General features: G+C 44.7%; 1 protein-coding gene across 3 annotated transcripts in view; it reads left to right on the top strand.

Moving 5' to 3' along the window:
* LOC115471079 (pancreatic triacylglycerol lipase-like) overlaps positions 1-15,647 on the top strand; it is a 53,449-nt gene extending 37,802 nt beyond the window's left edge. For all 3 annotated transcript variants that reach the window (XM_030204755.1, XM_030204754.1, XM_030204753.1), the window contains 5 exons: positions 2,822-2,940; positions 9,614-9,740; positions 12,500-12,611; positions 13,803-13,970; positions 15,559-15,647. In XM_030204755.1, coding sequence (XP_030060615.1) covers positions 2,822-2,940; positions 9,614-9,740; positions 12,500-12,611; positions 13,803-13,970; positions 15,559-15,622 — 590 coding nt within the window. In that variant the 3' untranslated portion in view covers positions 15,623-15,647. The remainder of the gene's footprint in view (positions 1-2,821; positions 2,941-9,613; positions 9,741-12,499; positions 12,612-13,802; positions 13,971-15,558) is intronic.
* Positions 15,648-22,935: the final 7,288 nt, after the last annotated feature.

Here is a 22,935-nt window from a genome sequence, read left to right as displayed (position 1 = left end):
TAGGGAAAGGGAAATGGGACTTGCAAAAACCTCAGAAAGGCGGTATATCAACTACATTCAAGCGGTTTACATATATTCAGGTACTTATTTTGTACCAGGGGCAATGGAGGGTTAAGTGACTTGCCCAGAGTCACAAGGAGCTGCAGTGGGAATTGAACTCAGTTCCCCAGGATCAAAGTCCACTGCACTAACCACTAGGCTACTCCTCCATTCATTCCACCAATAAGAGCCAACCTCATCAGTGATGTCACAATGGCTTGATTGCCCGATACTTGGCTCACTTCTGATATTGTGATGTCATAAGGGAAAGGGAAATGGGACTTGACATACCACCTTTCTGAGGTTTTTGCAACTACATTGAAAGCAGTTTACATATAGTCAGGTACTTATTTTGTACCAGGGGGAATGGAGGGTTAAGTGACTTGCCCAGAGTCACAAGGAGCTGCAGTGGGAATCGAACTCGGTTCCCCAGGATCAAAGTCCACTGCACTAACCACTAGGCTACTCCTCCACTAGCAACATTCCATGTAGAAGCCTGCCCTTGTGGCCGCGCAGGCTTCCGTTTCTGTGAGTCTGACGTCCTGCACGTACGTGCAGGATGTCAGACTCACAGAAACAGAAGCCTGCACGGCCGCATTGCTGATCTGCAAGGGCAGGTTTCTACATGGAATGTTGCTAGTGGAATAGCAACATTCCATGTAGAATCTCAAATAGGGAAAGGGAAATGGGACTTGCAAAAACCTCAGAAAGGCAGTATATCAACTACATTCAAGCGGTTTACATATATTCAGGTACTTATTTTGTACCAGGGGCAATGGAGGGTTAAGTGACTTGCCCAGAGTCACAAGGAGCTGCAGTGTGAATTGAACTCAGTTCCTTAGAACCAAAGTCCTCTGCACTAACCACTAGGCTACTCCTCCTTTACTCTAATAATGGGGACCATCATTATCAGAGGCTATGAAACAGTTTAGCGTTAATCCTCAACTTTCATATAATACCTTCTGTAAGTATAATCATGAATATGAAACACATTACAAAAATTAATTTCACACTTATACCTAACATCACACTTATCCTCAATGATCTGTAATGTATCTTCAGGTTTTTTTTCTTGTTTTCTTTTGGAAAGAGCTGTAACATAAACCACCACCATGATCAGATTTTGAGCTGTGGCTCTGCATTCGGGCACACAGCCTTCCCAAATTTTCAAATACTACAAAACAAAACAACAATTATCACCATTAAAATAACCTTCTCATCCGAAAATTAGTGCCCCCCCCCCCCCCACAAACTCAAGCTTTTCTTCTTCCACACAATAATTCAAAAACATATATAAAAAAGACAAAATAGTATCCACCCTTTAACACAAACCACAATATGAACTACCCAATCAGAATGTAAGCGCATGAATCCGACCACCCAATCATAACCAATTTTCCATTCAATGGCTTCATTCAGTCAATAGGAGTGTATAGTATGTATTTTAAGGAGCCACTATGCGCCCTATAAATATAACTCTGTAAATGATTACCAACAAGAGGGTGTAAGGGAATAAAATCAATCACCCACCAGCTTATATTTTCAAACCGTTCCAAAAGTACAGACTAGAGGACACTCGAGGAAGTCACATGGAAATACTTTTAAAACAAACAGGAGGAAATATTTTTTTCACTCAAAGAATAGTTAAGCTCTGGAGCTCTTTGCCAGAGGATGTGGTAACAGTGGTTAGAATATCTGGGTTTAAAAAAGGTTTGGACAAATTCCTGGAGGAAAAGTCCATAGTCTGATATTTATTTATTTAGATATTGCTCACAACTTTTTCAGTGGTAGCTCAAGGTGAGTTACATTCAGGTACTCTGGATATGTCGCTGTTCCAGGAGGGCTCACAATCTAAGTCTGTACCTGATGCAATGGAGGGTTAAGTGACTTGCCCAAGATCACAAAGAGCAGCAGTGGGATTTGAACCGGCCACTTCTGGATTGCAAGACTGGTGCTCTAACCACTAGGCCAATCCTCCATTATTGAGACAGACATGGGAAGCAACTGCTTGCCCTGGGATTCGTAGTATGAAATGTTGCTACTCTTTAAGATTTTGCATGGAATCTTGTCACTCTTTAGGATTCCAGAATTTGCTATTCTTTGGGGTTCTATATGGAATGTTGCCATGATTTGGTTTTCTGCGAGGTACTTGTGACCTGGCGTGGCCACTGTTTGAAAAGCAGGATGCTGTGCTAGATGGACCATTGGTCTGACCCAGTATGGCTGCTCTTATGTTCTAATGAGTGAACACATTGGATACCTGCAGTTCTATTACTGGAGGATATAAGCTGGTGGGTGATTGCCACCATGGGGCAGTGTTACCATCATGAGGCAGACAAGTGGCAGCCAAGTCACGCCCTATAACATCAATGTCAAGAAGAGCTACAGCTGTACACGTTGTCCCCATGGCAGCCTGTCTTCCTTGTCCCAGCATGCATTCTTTATGCTTGTATACTGTGGGGAAAGGAGGGAGGTACAGTGTGTGAAGCTTTGCCATTAATATCTCTGCTATCTTTGGGAAAGGTGGAAAGTGTTTATAGAGGACAGAGGAAGGAGGGTAAATACAGTGATGGAGAGACTGAGGCCTGAAGAGAGAGAGATTGGATTCATGAGTCAGTATTGGGGCATTTAACACCTACTCACAGTTATTTGTGTCTTGATACTTCATGAATTACAATAACATTTTTATTGTTCCTTTCAAATATATCACAACCTACAGAAATAAAATGAAGAGTAAATAAAATTCCAACCAACACACATTCATATGAATCTCTTTTCACAGGTACCCGTGACTTTGTGGCCTGTAACCACTTACGAAGCTATGAATACTATTCTGATAGTATCATCAATCCAGATGGATTTATTGGGTATCCCTCGCCCACATATGAATCATTTAAGTCAGTAAGTCTTTCTCATACCTCATGAGAAGGGGTTGTGTCTTTATTGAGCTGATGTTAATGTGAACAAGTGTATAGTGATACATGTGGGAAAGAGGAACCCAAACTACAGCTACGTGATGCAAGGTTCCACATTAGGAGTCACCACCTAGGAAAAAGGATCTAGGTATCATCGTTAATCATACATTGAAACTCTCTGCCTAGTGTGCAGTGGTGTCTAATAAAGCAAATAGAATGTTAGGCATTATTAGGAAGGGAATGGAAAACAAAAATGAGAATGTTATAATGCCTTAGTATCACTCCATGCTGCGACTGCAACTCAAATATTGTGCATAATTCTGGTCACTGCATCTCAAAAAAGATTTAGAGGAATTAGAAAAGGTACAGAGAAGTGTGACAAAAATGATAAAGGGGATGGGACGACTTCCCTAAGAGGAAAGGCTAAAGCAGTTAGGGCTCTTCAGCTTGGCGAAAAGATGACTGAGGGGAGATATGATAGAGGTCTATAAAATAATGAGTGGAGTGGGATGGGTAGACGTGAATCTCTTGTCTACTCTTTCCAAGAATACTAGGAATTGGGGGTACGCAATGAAGCTACAAAGTAGTAAATTTAAAACAAACCAGAGAAAATATTTCTTCACTCAATGTGTAATTAAACTTGGGAATTCATTGCCAGAGAATGTGGTAAATGAAAGAAAGGGGAAAAAAACAATCCAAAAATTCTTGCTCCTCAAACATTACTATATACCCAAAGGGAACAAACAACATTGTAACATAGTACTCAAAAAGGGGGAGAAGTGAAAAAAAGAGGAAAAAGGACCTGGGGGCATCAGATATCCATCAGAGAATCTGGTAAAAGCAGTTAGCTTAGCAGGGTTTAAAAAAGGTTTGGATCCTAAAAGAAAAGCCCATTAGCCATTATTAAGATGGGAAAATTCACTGCATATTCTAGGATAAGCAGCATAAAGTCTCTTTTACTCTTTTGGGATATTGTCAGGTACTTGTGACCTGGATTGGCCACTGTTGGAAACAGGATGCCGGGCTTGATGGAACTTCGGTCTGTCCCAGTATGATAGTGCTTATGTTCTTATGGGGAGCTAAAATTCCCCCTGCCCTAGAGATCTGTTTTTAAAGTATTTCCATGTAATTTCCTCAAGTGTCCCCTAGTCTTTGTACTTTTGGAGTGAATAACAAATCGATTTACTTCTACTTGTTCTACGCCAGTCAGGATTTTGTAGACCTCAACCATATCTCCCCTCATCTGTCTCTTTTCCAAGCTGAAGACCCCTAATCTCTTTAGCCTTTCTTCATACGAGAGGAGTTCCATCCCCTTTATCACTTTGGTTGCTCTTCTTTGAACCTTTTCTAATTCCTTTATATCTTTTTTGAGATACGGCGAGCGATACAAAGGCATTATGTTTTTTTTGGTCTTATTCAGCATCCCTTTCCTAATAATTCTTAGCATCCTGTTTGCTTTTTTGGCCGCCACCACACACTGAGCAGAAGATTTCAGCTTATTATCTACAATGACACCCAGATCTTTTTCCTGAGTGCTGACCCCCAAGGTGGACCCTAGCATCAGGTAACTATGATTCAGATTATTCTTTCCAATGTGCATCACCTTGCATTTGTCCACATTAAATTTCATCTGCCATTAGGATGCCCAGTCTTCCAGTTTCCTAAGGTCTTCCTGCAATATTTCACAGTCCGTACATATTTTAACAAGTTTTAACAACAAATTTTGAAAACTTATTCAATAAATATTTCTGAATATGTAGATCTATTATTGGTATTTGAATCTTAGTGGAACCCGCTTTGATTTCAGTTGGATTTAAACGGGATATAAGAGCTGGAGAAAAAAAAAAGAATTTAGTCCCTATTTGTTGTTGGCAATGCAATTAAGACACATACTGAAAGGCATGTAGGAGGTGATTTGCAGAACATCTTACAGAGGTGCAAAGTCCATGGGTAGCTAACACCTGCGGACTTTCTACCCATTTTTAAAAGGAGAGTTCCTATGCTGTTTCCCTTTCAAAACTGTCTACGGGTGCACCTGGCCAGGGACTTTGCCCTTGATGTTTATGCAGGCTAAATCTGACTGGGAAATAACTTGCAAATTACGACTGCTATTTCCCAGGTCCACTCAAAATGCATCCTTGGGAATGCCTCCCATTCACCTGGCTAAAAATATGCAGGTATATACTTTCACAGTGCACTTATACGTGGTCAAAAATATTTTAAATGAATAGGAGCTAAATCTGAAAAGGTACAAACAGTACTCGCTGTGAAGACGTTTAAGCCTTACACTGATGTATATCAATAAGATAAGTGGACATTTCTCAGAATTAAGATTTAAATATGATTGTCCGAGGACAAGCAGGCTGCTTGTTCTCACATGTGGGTCGACGTCTGCGTGGGCCCAGGAATCGGCATTTTGCAAGCAAAATATTTTAAAAGTTTTGCCAGAGTCTTCTGGCGTGCGTGCGCAGACCCGTCGCATGAGCGCATTCCCTCAGTTTTCTTTTTTCCGCATTGAGGTGCGCTAGGTTTTTATCTCCGCTCCTCTCAAGTCCAGAAAAAGAGTCTTCGCGAATTTTTCACTAGTTTGTTCTAATTTTTCTTTATTTTATTAGTCAGTTAAAAAAATAAAACAAATCCCGTAGTATCTTTCAGATTTCTTCACTTTTTAAAGTTTCCTTTGTTTTTTGACGCGGTCGGCTTCTTCCCTTATTTTTAGTACCCTTTTTACTTTTAACAGGCACAATCGTGTCTTTTGATTTTGCTGAAGCCGTTTTTCCTTCCATGTCATCGAAGACACCCAGCGGCTTCAAACTCTGTACTCTGTGCAACTGGACCATCTCAGGTACCGATACCACACCTGGTGTATCCAGTGCCTTGGGCCCGACCATAGCCCAGCCGCTTAAAGTCAGTGTCTTCGTATGAAGAAACGGACCCAAGCATCTTGAGAAGCCCAACGAGAGAAGCTTTTTGGGGCTTGGTCCGATCCTTCGACATCGGTGCCGAGGTCGGCGGCGTCGACATCAAGGGAAGCATTCACGTCGGGAGCGGAGGTAATGGCTGCTGAAAGACCAATTTGCGCTGGGAGCAGTGAGGCATTGAGTGGGTCTCCACCTGCCTCGAGGCCTTCTGTTATGCAGGCCCCCCGGGGACCGACCTTCGTCGAACCCGGCCCCGAGGAGGCGTGAGGATTCCACATCTTCCTCATCGGTACCAAGGAGTCTCGATGACGGGCGTCGAGTGAAGGCGAAGAAGCACCGCCATCGTTCTCCTTCGACACACGGTGCTGGGAGCTCCGGGGTGTCGAGGGAATTGACACCCGAGAAGTGTCGGCGCCGAGAGGATCTCTTCTCCTCTATTCAGGAGGTGCCGATGCATCGGTCTTCTGGCAGCCCAGTACCTGCTCCCGAGCCTCGACACTTTCTGCCACCGGCTCCTTTACCAACCCCGCAGCCTTGTCCAACAGCGGCTCTCGATGAGCGCATCAGGGCCCTGCTTCCAGAGCTTCTGGAAGATTGCTGCGCCAGTCTGCTTCGGTGTCGGGGGTGCTTGCGCCTTCCGTACCGTCTGCTGCAGTGGCTTCTGTGGTCCCTGACCTCAGTGCCGCCTGCCACCCAGGTCGACTCCCCTTCGACGTTGTTGGAGGAAGCTTCACCACAGTCCAGGCAGGCATGGACTTCTCGGCACTGCCATCGAGGACGTCGCTCCTCGGCGTCGTGTCAGGTTCAGTTTCAGACTGCTCTGAGGGATGTCTTGTCCGATACTGAAGATGAGCGTTCGTGGGAGGAAGAGGAAGATCCCAGGTACTTTTTTTCTGATGAGTCCTATGGGATTCCCACTGAACCTTCCCCTCCACCAGAAAGGAGGCTTTCTCCACCAGAGAGTCTATCCTTTGCCTCCTTTGTCTGGGAAATGGCTGCAGCTATTCCCTTCCCTATGGAGGTTGAGGATGAGCCCAGGGCTGAGATGCTCGAGGTTCTGGATTATCCTTCTCTGCCTAGAGAGGCTGCAACGGCGCCTTTGCATAATGTACTGAAGGAAGTCCTTATGCGAAACTGATCGTTCCCTCTGTCTAATCCCGTGATCCCGAAAAAAGCTGAATCCCAATATTGGATCCTCGGTAAACCTGGATTTATGAGGTCTCAGCTACCTCACAATTCTATGGTGGTGGACTCCGCCCTCAAAATAGCCAAGAGCACTAGGGACTATGCCTCGGCACCCCCAGGCAGAGAATCTAGAACCTTGGACTCTTTTGGGAGGAATACATCAGGCCTCTATGCTCACTGCCAAGATCCAGACATACCAGCTCTTTTGAGCGTCCACTTGCGGAACCCGGTGAGGCAACTGTCCAGCTGCGTGTCTCTGACCTGGATCATTCGGTCCAGCAGCGGATGGCGGATGTTCCTTGCCGGGGGGATAACCTTTTTGGTGAGAAAGTAGAGGATCTTGTTGACCAGATCAAGAAGCACAATGATGCTATGGATTCTCTCTCCCGCCGGGCGTCTTCTGCTACTACCTCCTCATCTAGGAGGTTTTTTGGAGGGAAGAGGAGTGCTCCCTATTCCTATGCTAGGCATAGGTACACTCCTGCTTCTCAGCAGCCTGCCCAAGCTCAGTCCCAGCACGCTCATTCTCGTCAACAGCGTGCGCCTAAGGCCACTGCAACTCTCCAGCAAAAACAGTCTTTCCTTTATTCGGTTTCACTTAGGTGGTTAAGGGGTCCTTTTACTAAAGTGCAGGAGGGCTAACATGCGGGTAGCATGCATTAAATCAGCACTACTGCTGGGCTAACGCATGCACCTGGTGGTAATTCTGAGTTTGGCGCACGCCGAATCCCGCGGTAGAAAATAATTCCTAGCAGTAATCAGCACTGTATGGTTACTGTGCAGGTAACGTGTGAGCCCTTACTGCTAGGTCAATGGGTGGCAGTAAGAGCTCAGGCCGTAAATAGGCATGCGTTAATTTTAATTTCAGCACACGCCCATTGCCCGGCCCATTAAAAAAGCCCTTTTTCTCAGCCACAGTAAAAAATGGCCCAGCACACGCCTAAAATATGCGCCCACACTACCACAGGACACTTTTTACCACGGCTTAGTAAAAGGACCCCTAAGTGCTGAATATCATATTTAGAGATCAACCACCAAAGTGGAGAAACAAGATCTGCTACGAGTAGGATAAGGTAAAAAAGGAAATAGTACGACCAACAGGATTCTTGCAATAAAACCCAGGAGACGAAGAAAGTTTAAATGGCTGTATTTCATGAATAGATGAATGGACTCATAAGTACATAAGTATTGCCACACTGGGACAGACCAAAGGTCCATCAAGCCCAGCATCCTGTTTCCAACAGTGGCCAATCCAGGTCATAAGTACCTGGCAGAAACCCAAATAGTAGCAACATTGCACTAGAACGCCAAAGAGTAGCAAGATTCTAGAATTCTAAAGAATAACAAGATTCCATGCAGAATTTCAAAGTGTAGTAACATTCCATGTAGAACCCCAAAGAGTAGCAAGATTCCATTCAGAATTCCAAACACATTACATAAGTGTTGCCACACTGGAACAGACCACAGGTCCATCAAGCCCAGCATCCTGTTTCCAACAGTGGTCAATCCAGGTCACAAATACCTAGCAAGATCCCGACTCGACACGACACTGTGTTTCAGCAATAATGCCTGCCTCATTAGTCTGTATTTTGGTTATTGCACCCAAATGTAAGAGTGACTGATTCAAAAAAGGTACTAAACATAAATCAGTCTTTATAAAGACTATCAATAAAATGGACCAAGGCAATGTCCTACAGTGATATTGATGGTATCTTGGTGTTGACTGGTTCAAAGATATCGCAGTTTTGACAGCATTTGATGCTTCTGTATCTTTGAATGTTTAGTACCCTTTTTGAATCAGCCACTCTTACATTTGGGTACAGTAACCAAAACACAGACTTCTGAGGCAGGCATTGTTGCTGAAACACGGTGCCGTGTCGAATATCAAATTTAACCAGATAAAGGACAGCCAACTGTACAAACCTGGATATTCAATATCCAGACATGACCTGGAATTGAATATCCTGGAATAACACTGCCAATTGAATACTTTCCTAGTTTTCCATATATCTCAGTCCCTCCCCTAGATAGCAAAGGGCCTTTATGTAAGGTAACAGATTGCTAGGAGGCCTCTCAGTAGACAAATTTGATTCTCTATCTGTGCTGGCCAAATGTTCAGATGACTTTCAATAAAAAAAAGTTTGACCCAGCCTGAATTTTGATTGAAGTGTACACCGGAGGATTATTAAAGAGAGTTCTACAAGCTTTCTATAATATCTTGAATTTTTAATAATTGCACCAGCCTACTATGGGCTGAAGCAATGAACAAAATATGTTAGAATCCTTTTTGATAGCCCCCGATTCAGTCTTGGATTGAAATGCAGTGTGTTTTGGGTTTGTTCACCATAGTCCCCGGTGCACTTAATTAAATTTAATCCTTTAATCCTTAGTCCCTCAAAACTCAAATGCCAATTTTACATAACATAAATTGATGTGAATTCTATATTCAAGAGAAAACAGCAACTCTTGGCACAATTAAAACAACACAGCACGTTACTGGAAGATATTTGGGTTCAGTTGACCTTTCTACATAGAACTTTAAATTTTCTCCAGGGAACTGGCTTCCCATGTCCATCTGGTGGATGTCCAAGGATGGGTCATTATGCAGATTCTTTTCGTGGGGTCACAAGAGTGAGCCAAAAGTTTTACTTGAATACTGGAGACACCAAAGACTTTTCTCGTGAGTTGATATTTTAATCTATTGGGAAATTATGGGGGCAAAGTGGAGTTATAATTATTTTTGGTAAATAGATAACAATTAACAGAAATGTTAATTCACTGGGGGGGAAAATGGTTGTTAATATCACAAACTCCGTTACATTGCTTCAGAGGCGTAGCCAGAAAACAGATTTTGGTTGGGCCTAGGCAAGAAGTGGGTGGGCACCAAGTGTTCCCTTCACCCCCCCCCCCCCCAAAATAAATTATCTCAGCTGGTGAAAAAACGCTCCTTTCCACCTTGGCAGTCTATAGCAGGCATGCGCTGAAAGCTGAGCAAGCGCAGGTGCATGTATTGTGGACAGTAGCATTTTCGTTACCATCAGGGGGAAGTCTTCAGCTGGCGGAGCTTGGGATCCCCACCGGCTACTGCTAAACGTGTGCTAATGTTGGGTGGGCCTGAGCCCTAAGTGGGTGGGCCCCGGCCCAACCAGGCCCACCTGTGGCTACGCCACTGCATTGCTTTGTGTTGAAGAGAGAGCAACCAGGTCATAGGATCTATGACTTTACCTATATGACTTTTGCAACATATCATTTAGATTGGTTTTAGCAAGTCTAAATGAAGCGTTATTGTATGGGTACTGCACAGAGGCTTTTGGCTCTTTACCATGCATGGAAGCAGTGACTGAAAGTCTTAGCTAATGAGCTAGTTTGTATTAAAACGCACAGAAAATCCCTGCCTTAATGACTACAACCTACTGACATCTCCTGAGCTATCAGTAGGTTTTTAGTCCTTAGGGCAAGGTGACTTTTACAGCTGCCCTTGCTTCTTTCCCCCGTACCCTCCTGACCCCCCCCCCCCCCAACCTTTTAAAAATGCCCTGGTGGTCCAGTGGACTGCCTTGCGAGTATCCCCCCCCCCCCCCCCAAGTAAACCATTCAGGCCTCTTTAAGCTTTGCTTCTTACAAGTCCAATATTTAAAGCCATCACCCAGACCCCATTACCAAGTTTTATTTATTTATTAGGATTTATTTACCGCCTTTTTGAAGGAATTCACTCAAGGATTTGTAAACTTCCCACTGCTGCAGGGGTAGAAAGACCATGTCAAAAAATAATTGGGTCTTCCCTGAAATTAGTTCTTTAATCATGGCCCCTCTGGCCTTCTTGGAAACACAGAGCTATTTATTTAGATTTAGCTCTTAACTTTTTCAGTAGTAGCTCATATTGAGTTAAGCACTTTCCTGTCCCTAGAGGGCTTATAATCTAATTTTTTTACTTGAGGCAATGAAGAGTTAATTGACTTGTCCAAAGTCACACGGAGCGGCAGCAGGATTTGAACCCCGGTTTCCCTGGTTCTCAGCCTTCCGCTCTAACTACCAGGCAGCTACTCCACTTTTTCCTTTTCCCTATTTGGAAGCTGCCATTCAGATCTTGTACTAGAAAATGTTACACCGTTTGCTCCTTTATTAAGGAACGGAGCGACTTTATGACTTCAGTGCATCGAGCAACTACCTTACAGAACAGACGGAATACCTTAATATTTCATAAGGAAGAAATTTGATTGTTGCATATAGCATATCTGACCCCTGATGCAAGCGCTGTGCGCCGAAACACAGCCCGTGTCGGGTCCATATTGGAATATAGATTTTTACAATAAATAGAACTGTGTCCCGTTTCTGAAGGCGCCTGGTGCTTTTTGCTGTATTTTGGACTTTGTTCTGTACTTTGGACCCTCTCTGTATTGCAGGGGCGTAGCTAGGTAGGGCCACGGGGCATGGGCCCCCACAGATTAAGCCCTGGCCCCCTCTACTCTGGACCCCCCTCCCGCCACTGACCCCCCCCCCCCCCACACACACACACTGCTGCCGCCAGGTACATTTGCTGGCAGAGGTCCTCAACCCCCGCCAGCCGAAGTCTTCTTCAGCGCTGGTCGACTCCGGCACTTCGCTGATGATCTGTTTTTGACTCCTGACTCTTGCGTGCACGTCCTGCACGGGGCTACATACAGGATGAGTCAGGACATCGGAAACAGATCATCAGCGAAGGCACCGGAGTTGACCGGCGCTGAAGAAGACTTCGGCTAGCGGGGGCTGGGGACCCCCGCCAGCAGAGGTACCTAGCGACGGCAGCAGGGGAGTCGGCAGTGGGGGGGGGGGGTCCAAAGTAGCAGGCGGGCAGTCTAAACTGTGCCCCTCCCGCCGAGGTCTGGCTATTTCCCTGCTGTATTGTTACACTTATGATACAGACATTCAAATACTTGAAAGGTATTAATCCGCAAAAAAATCTTTTCCGGAGATGGGAAGTTGGTAGAATGAGAGGACATGAAATGAGATTGAAGGGGGTAACGGAATTGAAACATGCGTGGGATATGCATAAAGGAATCCTGTGCAATAGGAATGGATCCTCAGAAGCTTAGCCGAAATTGGGTGGGGGAAGAGAGGTTGGTGGTTGGGAGGCGAGGATAGTGGAGGGTAGACTTATACGGTCTGTGCCAGAGCTGGTGATGGGAGGCGGGACTGGTGGTTAGGAGGCAGGAAATACTGCTGGGCAGACTTGTACGGTCTGTGCCCTGAAAAAGGCAGGTACAAATCAAGGTAAGGTATACACATATGAGTTTATCTTGTTGGGCAGACTGGATGGACCATGCAGGTCTTTTTCAGCCGTCATCTACTATGTTACTATGTAAAATTCTTCATACCTAAATAAAAACAATGATGATATTCTTTTTCTACAGGATATTGTTTTTGCATGATGAGCCTCTAATGAATGTGTCTTCTCTATAGGCTGGAGATATAAGGTGACTGTCACAGTCTCTGGAAGTCATAATGTGCAGGGATACTTCAGTATAGCACTGTACAGCAATAACAGATCTACAAAACCTTATCAGATTTTCAAGTGAGTTCATAGACAAGTGAAAATTTAATACTGTGTATACACTGCTCTAAGTATTTCTCCGAAGACAAGCAGGCCAGTCGAATTGTCACAGCTGGGTGACGTCATCTGATGGAGCCCAGTGCGGATGCTAATTAGCGAGATTAATGTAGAGTTTTCCATCAGATGATGTCACCCAGCTGTTAAAATACTTGACCTGCTGTCACACCTGCTACAGGTGAGTAACTTCGCTTTTTGGTCACGCCATTCTTCCATATTCAGCTCAAAAATACAGGAGTTTAGGAACTGAAAACACAGCTGGGTAAGACAGAAGCTGTCATAACGGTAGGACTTTTAATCCTAAGTTAGATCACTGGAATTTCAGCAAGGTGTTATTGCATTGTATTATTATTATTTGTTGCATTTGTATCCCACATTTTCCCACTTATTTGCAGACTCAATGTGGCTTACAATAATACATCCTAACAATTGTCAATCAAGAGTAGATAAAACCATTGGTTACATAAAGAACGAGTGTAACATAATGGGTAAAATCAATTCAATAAATCAGAAAACAAACTGATTAAACAATTCGATAAATCAAAAAAACTGTATTCTGTGTGTAAAAGAAAAAGGAAGTGAGACTGACTTGAAAATCCCGTGACAGACGAAGGGGTACAGCAAATGATCCAACTAATTGGAAGGTATGCTAGGAAGAGAAGCTGACAAATAGGGAAATATTTCTTGTACGCAGAATGAAAATAAAAGGTCTAGGTAAAAACTGATGGGAGACAATTATAAAAGCCTCAGAGAAAAATATCTAAAATGTTCAGGGGGAAAAAATTAGATAATGAACAATGGAAGTGATTATTTTTCTATTATTTTCCTTTAAGAATGAGACCTCTCAGTAGCGATATTTTATGACATAACATATCTGTTAAACCACACGTGAATGAACTTTCTGTGACTTTCAGCTGTTGGAAGAAGGCGATGTTATTGAAATTGATGGTAATGCATAACATAGGGCAGACATATTTAAGTAGAAGATGCCACTGGAGTCATTCAAAGTGAAAGTTATATTTAAGAGAGATCAAGGAGACATTTCTGGAAGTGACTTCCTTCAAATCAGGGCATGATCCTCTTAATGAGGGGACTTCAGGGATATGTTTTGAATGGCGGTAGGCATCACATTTCTTTATGTTTCTCTGCTTAAAGGGGATCCATCTCACCAGGCAAGAAGTACACTGCTTTCATTGATGCTGAAGTTGATGTTGGAACACCTAAGAAAGTGAAATTTCTTTGGAACAACAGCATACATAATCCACTTCTGCCGAAATTGGGAGCACAGGCTGTCACTGTACAGTTTGGAGGAGATGGAAGTGTGTATGTACATTCACCATTTGCATTTCTAATTCTAATGATATGAAGTTCCTTCAGAAGTAAAGGAGCCTCCATTTTTGACTGGAAGAAGCAGGATGTTACATATAGAGGGGACTTTTTAAAGAGATTTGCCTAGGTAAAAAGAGATTTACCCATGGAAAAACAATTTACCCCCCCCCCCCCCCCCCTCCAGCATGGAGTTTTTTCACCATAAGAAAAATGGACGGTGCTGGGGGTAGGAACGGGGCAAACCACCAACACTCCCCCTCCTCCATATGCTTAAGGGCCATTTTTTGGACTTGCGCACGTCCATTTTTCAGTGTGCCTGTAAAAAAGGCTTTTTTTTGTGGCCAAAAATGGACATGTGGCCAAATTAAAACCAGCGTGCGTCCATTTCCAGCATGAGACCTTACCGCCACCCATTGATTTAGCAGTAATGTCTCACACATTAACAGGGTGGTAATTGTCAGCCCGTGTACACTGCTGATTAACGCCGGGTAAGCACCCATGGTAGAAAATTTCTACTGCGTGTTTTGGACACGTGTCAAAAATGGAATTACCGCATGCAGCACACGGTAGCCAGACGGTAGTTCCAATTTGACATGAGTTTTACGCTCTTAGGCGCCTAGGCGTCTTAGTAAGAGGGCCCCGTAGCATCTATAATACACTTGGAGAATAGCCAGACAATTTTTGAAAGGGAAACTCCATGGGGAGATCCTTTCCTAAATCCATTCCATTTGCACACATTATTTCTCAATAGAACACCTCAGATTCTATAAAGGACACGCAAATCCGAGCACCCAAAATTGTGTGTGGATCCCAGATTGGCACCCAAAATAATGGACACCAATGATTTAATTATCTTAGTTAAGCTCTTAATTGGCACTAATTATGATTTGGGTGCCAATCTAGCTGTGTGTAACAATGGACACTTAAATTAGATCGTTACCGACTCAAAAGGGGGCAAGGGGGGGGGTGGTCAGGGGTGTTCACAAAAGATACCTGCAGTGTTACAGAATAGTGTGGATCTGGGCCCAACTTGTGGATCAGGATTTATACCAAGTTTCAGCTGATATAAGTCCTCATTCCCAAAGTTAAGTGCGGAATTGTGCGCTTAACACTATTCTTTCTTTTTTATATATTTTATTTTTGTTTTGTTTTTTTAAATAAATTTCCAAAGTCTTGAAATTGATCATATTATTTTTTACTTTTGGATCTGGGTCCTAGAATTTCAGGTTTTTCAACATGGTTAAACATGCATTCTACCCGACTGATTTCCGCTTTCTTCCACTTTATCTAAAATGTGCCTTGAATGTGCTTAATGTGGAAAATGTGATTTCTCGAGTTCTTTCCCTTGTCTCTGTGTCTTTTTCTCTTAAGTGATGACTGGATCTGTTTCCCACTCCTGTTCCCTCCTTAGCCCAGTCTCTCTCCGTCATTGTGTCTTATTAGTGAGATAGAAGATCACGATGGCCGTATTCATAACCTCTTGATGGGTTTGCAGACAGTGCAGTCGGTATCCTCCTAATACAGAGGGCATATCTTCCACACCCACCCTGCCCTCATTATTGTGATTTGTATCTTTTCTCAGGTCTAATTTCTGTGGCAGTGAGACGGAGAGAGAGGATGTTCTGCAAACGCTCAACCTCTGCTAAGTGCTGTGTCGAAGACCGTTCTTAGCCCTTGTAAATAAAGAATCTTTACTGAATCTTTTCTCTGCCTCTTTTTATGCTGATTTAAATCAATGATATTTGTTTTCTGACATGCAACCACTCTTCTGGGTATGTATCACTCAAAGGGCTGACCATGTTCCAGATCTCTGTTCTCAAGAACATGCTTGGGAAATCTTGCGGTGGATTTTGTCAGTATCCACACAATCGCTATAAATCCTCCCTCCTCCCCCCCCAAACTAGAAATATATTGTGCTTCAGAAATTTTAGGAAAGTTTAACAAATCAACAAGTAAAATCTATATGAATAACTCACAGATCAAGGCGATAAACATTCAGAAGAAGAAAAAGAACCACAATTGTTGATTGGAAAGGATAATCAAGCTCTCAAGGCCATACAGAAAGCTATTTATTTATTTATTTGTTACATTTGTATCCCACATTTTCCCACCTATTTGTAGGCTCAATGTGCATAGTACCGGAGAGGCCTTTGCAGGCTCCGGTGTGAACAAATACAGGGTGATGTTGTGGTAAGATCAAGTTCACGTGGCACAGCCACATTAGGGAATCGGAGAACGGAAGAGTTGGCTGAGCCACAACTCCTCTTTACAGTCAGTGGTTTCACTTCTTTTAATTCTGGGACTCCCCTTTACCCTCCAAGTTAATGGCAGGGGACCATCAGGCATCGAAAGACATCCTCCTACCTAGGGACCTCCCAGTCAGTCCCCCCCAGTGACTCTCAACAGGGATTTACTGTCTAGTAATCCCCAACCTAACAAGGGATTACACAAAGGTACAGAAGGAATTTTCCAGAAAGAAAATAGAATCTTGTAATTAAAAAAAAAATGTGTGAACTCTTTAATATGTGAAGATGCCAAGACCTGTCGCTTCTTTCTGTTCAACATCAGCAAAATTCGCCCTTTCCTCTCTGAGCACACCACCAGAACTCTCGTCCACGCTCTCATTACCTCTCGCCTTGATTACTACTACTACTACTACTACTTAACATTTCTAGAGCGCTACAAGGGTTACGCAGCGCTGTACAAATTAACAAATAAGGACAGTCCCTGCTCAGAAGAGCTTACAATCTAAAGGACGAAATGTCAAGTTGGGGTAGTTTAGATTTCCTGAGAAAAAGGTGTAGTGATTAGGTGCCGAAGGCGACATTGAAGAGGTGGGCTTTGAGCAATGATTTGAAGATGGGTAGGGAGGGGGCCCGGCGTATGGGCTCAGGGAGTTTGTTCCAAGCATGGGGCGAAGCGAGGCAGAAAGGGCGAAGCCTAGAGTTGGCGGTGGTGGAGAAGGGTATGAAAGGAGGGATTTGTCAAGAGAGCGGAGGTTACGGGTGGGGACATAAGGGGAGATGAGAGTAGAGAGATAAGGAGGGGCTGCAGATCGAGTGCATTTGTAGGTGAGTAGGAGAAGCTTGAACTGTATGCGGTATCTGATCGGAAGCCAGTGAAGTGACTTGAGGAGAGGGGTGGTATGAGTATATCGGTTGAGGCGGAAGATAAGATGTGCGGCCGAGTTCTGGATGGACTGAAGGGGGGATAGATGGCTAAGAGGGGTGAGGAGTAGGTTGCAGTAGTCAAGGCGAGAGGTAATGAGAGAATGGATGAGAGTTCGAGTGGTGTGCTCGGAGAGGAGGGGGCGAATTTTGCTAATGTTATAGAGGAAGAAGCGACAGGTCTTGGCTATCTGCTGGATATGCGCAGAGAAGGAGAGGGAGGAGTCGAAGATGACACCAAGGTTGCGGGCAGATGAGACAGGGACGATGAGGGTGTTATCAATTGAGATAGAGAGTGAAGGGAGAGGAGAAGTGGGTTTGGGTGGGAACACAATAAGTTCCGTCTTAGCCATGTTTAGTTTCAGGTGACGGTTGGACATCCAGGCAGCAATGTCAGATAGGCAGGCCAGTACTTTGGCCTGGGTTTCCGCAGTGATTTCTGGTGTGGAGAGGTAAAGCTGGGTGTCGTCAGCATAAAGACTGATTACTGCATAAGTTGATTACTGCAACTTACTCCTCACTGGCCTCCCACTCAGCCATCTATCCCCCCCTTCAATCCGTTCAGAACGCTGCCGCACGTCTTATATTCCGCCAGAACCGATATACTCATATCACCCCTCTCCTCAAATCACTTCATTGGCTTCCGATCAGATATCGCATACAATTCAAGCTCCTCCTCCTTACCTACCAATGCACTCAGTCTGCGGCTCCTCACTACCTCTCCACCCTCATCTCCCCCTATGTTCCCGCCCGTAACCTCCGCTCACAGGACAAAGCCCTTCTCTCAGTACCCTTCTCCACCACTGCCAACTCCAGGCTCCGCTGATTCTGCCTTGCCTCACCCTATGCCTGGAACAATCTTCCTTTACCCATACGCCATGCCCCCTCCCTACCCATCTTCAAATCTCTGCTTAAAACTCACCTCTACAATGCTGCCTTCGGCGCCTAACCGCTTGAGAAATATAGAATGCCCCAATCTGTCCACCCTATCAGATTAACTGTTCACTCGTCCTCTAGATTGTACACTTGTCTTTAGATTGTTCTCTTGTCTTTTAGAGTGTAAGCTCTTTGAGCAGGGACTGTCTTTCTATGTTTAAATTGTACAGCGCTGCGTAACCCTAGTAGTGCTTTAGAAATGTTAGTAGTAGTAGAGTTTTAAGATAAGATCGAATTTTCTAAACCTTCTTAATTATACAAATAAAACAATACAAAATGTGTTCCAATTAACTGTTCTTGTAGTATTTTTAACATCTTTGTTATTATATGAAGTTTCTATGCAACCAGCTGCTTACGTATTGTGATCAAACTGATTTCAATTTTAGAAATAAATTTTTTTTATTCTTTCTTTCCTTCAACACGTTCCTACCCTATTTCCGGGGAGAACCTTGGTGCTCGTCAATGGTCACAGTACAGGGACACTGTTCAATATAGTTTTTTGAAGCCACTTCACCGATCTTAGAAGAACCGCCGGTGCTATTTAGTGAGTTCAGCCAGAAAAAGGGAAATGGGACTTGATATACCGCCAAAGCGGTTTACATAGTATATTCAGGTAGTTATTTTGTACCAGGGAAAATGGAGGGTTAAGTGACTTGCCCAGAGTCACAAGGAGCTGCAGTGGGAATTGAACTCAGTTCCCCAGGATCAAAGTCCACTGCACTAACCACTAGGCTACTCCTCCACTCATATTATATAAGTTAAGTGACTTGCCCAGAGTCACAAGGAGCTGCAGTGGGAATTTAACTCAGTTCCCCAGGATTAAAAGTCCACTGCACTAACCACTAGGCTACTCCTCCACTAGAGCTGATACTGTGATGTCATAATGCCTCATTCTACCAATGCCTGAGCCAACCTCATCAGTGATGTCACAATGGCTTGATTGCCCAATACTTGGCTCACTTCTGATATTGTGATGTCATAAGGGAAATGGGACTTGATATACTGCCTTTCTGAGGTTTTTGCAACTACATTCAAAATGGTTTACATATATTCAGGTACTTATTTTGGACCAGGGGCAATGGAGGGTTAAGTGACTTGCCCAGAGTCACAAGGAGCTACAGTGGGAATCAAACTCGGTTCCCCAGGATCAAAGTCCACTGCACTAACCACTAGGCTACTCCTCCACTCATATTATATAAGTTAAGTGACTTGCCCAGAGTCACAAGGAGCTGCAGTGGGAATTGAACTCGGTTCCCCAGGATCAAAGTCCACTGCACTAACCACTAGGCTACTCCTCCACTAGAGCTGATACTGTGATGTCATAATGCCTCATTCTACCAATGCCTGAGCCAACCTCATCAGTGATGTCACAATGGCTTGATTGCCCAATACTTGGCTCACTTCTGATATTGTGATGTCATAAGGGAAAGGGAAATGGGACTTGATATACTGCCTTTCTGAGGTTTTTGCAACTACATTCAAAATGGTTTACATATATTCAGGTACTTATTTTGGACCAGGGGCAATGGAGGGTTAAGTGACTTGCCCAGAGTCACAAGGAGCTACAGTGGGAATCAAACTCGGTTCCCCAGGATCAAAGTCCACTGCACTAACCACTAGGCTACTCCTCCACTCATATTATATAAGTTAAGTGACTTGCCCAGAGTCACAAGGAGCTGCAGTGGGAATCGAACTCGGTTCCCCAGGATCAAAGTCCACTGCACTAACCACTAGGCTACTCCTCCACTAGCAACATTCCACGTAGAAGCCTGCCCTTGTGGCCGCGCAGCCTTCTGTTTCTGTGAGTCTGACGTCCTGCACGTACAGACTCACAGAAACAGAAGCCTGCGCAGCCGCGTTGCTGATCTGCAAGGGCAGGCCTCTACATGGAATGTTGCTAGTGGAATAGAAACATTCCATCTAGAATCTCCAATAGTAGCAACATTCCATGTAGAATCTCAAATAGGGAAAGGGAAATGGGACTTGATGAACCACCTTTCTGAGGTTTTTGCAACTACATCCAAAGCAGTTTACATATATTCAGGTACTTATTTGTACCAGGGGCAATGGAGGGTTAAGTGACTTGCCCAGAGTCACAAGGAGCTACAGTGGGAATTGAACTCAGTTCCCCAGGATCAAAGTCCACTGCACTAACCACTAGGCTACTAGGTAACAAAGTATCAGTTAAAGGTGACCTCTTTTAAACCCAGGCTATACAAGGGCGTACGTACGGTACTTCAGGATCAGAGACTGTGCTAGTCAGAGACCTTTCTGGTAGTAGGTAATAAGATGATGCAGCTTGGAGATTAAACATTACTATAGTTTACTTGCATGGGTCTTAAAGGAATAGCCTTGTCCAGATGGTGCAGTGGCCGGGAATCTGGACCCAAACGCAGCACCCTCCCCCCTGGGCTGTGTATAGTCTCTCAGTTCCCTTCAACAGTGTCTCCTTCTACTGCTGTTACTAGGCAGAAAGTTCAGCTCTAGCTCTTTCTAAAAACTGCAGGAGTTTTCCAAGCCAAAAGGTCATCCACCTTATTTTAGTAGAGGCACAGAGCTAACTGCCAAGCAGAATCAATATGCCCTCTACATTTGCATTGCCACTTGGATGCCAGTGGCCCAATATCAGTTCAATGAGCTGAAGGCCCTAATCATTGCTATCTGAGATGTAGGTTAGAAAGTAATTGTGTGGGAGAAGACCATGGTAAGTGATAAATGGAGTTATTTCCAAGGAAAAGGGCTGTAATCAATGGTATCCTTCAGGGATCAGTCCTTGTTATCAACATTTTTATAAGCAGGCAAGAGAGTGATCCAGGTACAGGCAGAGTCAGTAGGCAGGCAGCAGACACAAGAGTAATCCATGTACAGGCAAGGTCAGTAGGCAGGCAGCAGACACAAGAGTAATCCAGGTACAGGCAAAGTCAGTAGGCAGGCAGCAGGCACAAGAGTAATCCAGTTACAGGCAGAGTCAGTAGGCAGGCAGCAGACACTAGAGTAATCCATGTACAGGCAAGGTCAGTAGGCAGGCAGCAGACACAAGAGTAATCCAGGTACAGGCAAAGTCAGTAGGCAGGCAGCAGGCACAAGAGTAATCCAGTTACAGGCAGAGTCAGTAGGCAGGCAGCAGACACAAGAGTAATCCAGGTACAGGCAAGGTCAGCAGGCAGCAGACACAAGAGTCAGCAACGAAGAACAAAGTAGAGGAGAAGCACACTACTGAGCAAGTAACACCTACCAAAGTAGAAACCGAAGCAAGGAGTCTAGGGAGAGCTCAACTGATAAAGTGCTGGCGTCTGACATCAGCAGGGAGAAGGGGCACAGCCATAGGACAAGAGCAGGGGAAGGAGGAACCGGAAGCAGTGGCGTTCCTAGGGGGGCTGACACCCGGGACGGATCGCTGATGTGCCCCACCCTCTGGGTGCAGCGTACCCCCCCCGGCGAAAGGACACCCCCCCACGAAAGAATCCCCCCGGGTGCACGCCGCTGGGGGGAGGGGCCGCGTGCGCCTGTCCTTCGATCGTTCCATGCTCCCTCTGCCCCGGAACAGGACCTGTTCTGGGGCAGAGGGAGCATGGAATGATTGAAGGACAGGCGCGCGCACGCCCCCCCCCAGCGGTGTGCACCCGGGGCGGACCGCACCCACTGCTCCCCCCCTAGGAACGCCACTGACCGGAAGACCAATAGGAGAGAAGCAAGGGAAGCCAGGCAGAGGACAAGCAGACCCAGGTGGGTGGAAGCAAAGTAATCAAGGAGCCTGCAGCCAGAGAAGAACTACACACACATGGCTCAGGGCTGTGCCAGTCAAGTGTGCATGTCGATGGGACCCTACGCAGCCCGAGGACGCCGCTTGCGTTGAGGTAGGGGACATGACAGTACCCCCTCCTTAAGGACCCCCCTCCCGGGAGAGGGTATACAGCCGACCCCGAGATGGTGTCTTGCCCGGAAGTAATTCGATAGGGCAGTCAAAAGGACGATGTGGAGGAAGGGAATCAGCCTCCTGAGCATTGAAAACATCTTGGAAATCTCAATATTCCATAGGAAGGGAAGCATCACAGGAAAGAAGGCCCCCGGGGGAGGCAGAAATAGTCCTTGAAGGAGGAACCACTGGCGTGAGACAGGAAGCAAAACATTGGGAACCCCAACTGTCGATATCGCTAGTGGTCCAGTTGATACTTGGTGTTTGTTGTCCTAACCAAGGCAGGCCTAAAATAACAGGATAGATGGTAAAATGAGTTTATGTTGTTGGGTAGACTGGATGGACCGTTCAGGTCTTTATCTGCCGTCATTTACTATGCTACTTTGTAATGTGCCCATTTCTGTAACTGTTCGCTAACATTCAGCACCATTTATAGAATTTGGGAGACCTGCATCTAACCAAAGCGTGGGTGGGCAACACAGTCCTCAAAGGCCACAATCCAGCCGGCTTTTTAAGATTTCCACAACAAATATGCATGGCATTGATTTGCATGTGTTGTGTCCATTGCATTCAAATAGACCTCATGCATGTTCGTTGTGTAAATCTTAAAATCCTGACTGGGTTGTGACCCTTGAGAACTGCGGTTGCACATCCCTGAACTATTAAGACATCTTAATACAATCAAAACTCTGAAATATTAATACTGTGTTGGGTACATCCCCTTAATACTGCCGTAGCATTGTGCTTCAGTTATTAGTCTCTGTTCTGTAGATCAGATGGCAGAAGACAAGACGTTGTTGGTAGTCTACCCAATGGCTACACTCAGACCTACAGGAATATATGATTTCTGGTTTTATGGTTCTGCAGGCTCTTAGCTTTCGACTTACAAGTGAGGCTAAGAAAAGGAAGAAAGAAGTAATGAAAAATTTATAGGAGGGAT

This window comes from Microcaecilia unicolor, chromosome 5, assembly GCF_901765095.1.
Source record: "Microcaecilia unicolor chromosome 5, aMicUni1.1, whole genome shotgun sequence".
NCBI classification, from domain to species: domain Eukaryota; kingdom Metazoa; phylum Chordata; class Amphibia; order Gymnophiona; family Siphonopidae; genus Microcaecilia; species Microcaecilia unicolor.
This window is presented reverse-complemented; position numbering and strand designations above follow the sequence as displayed.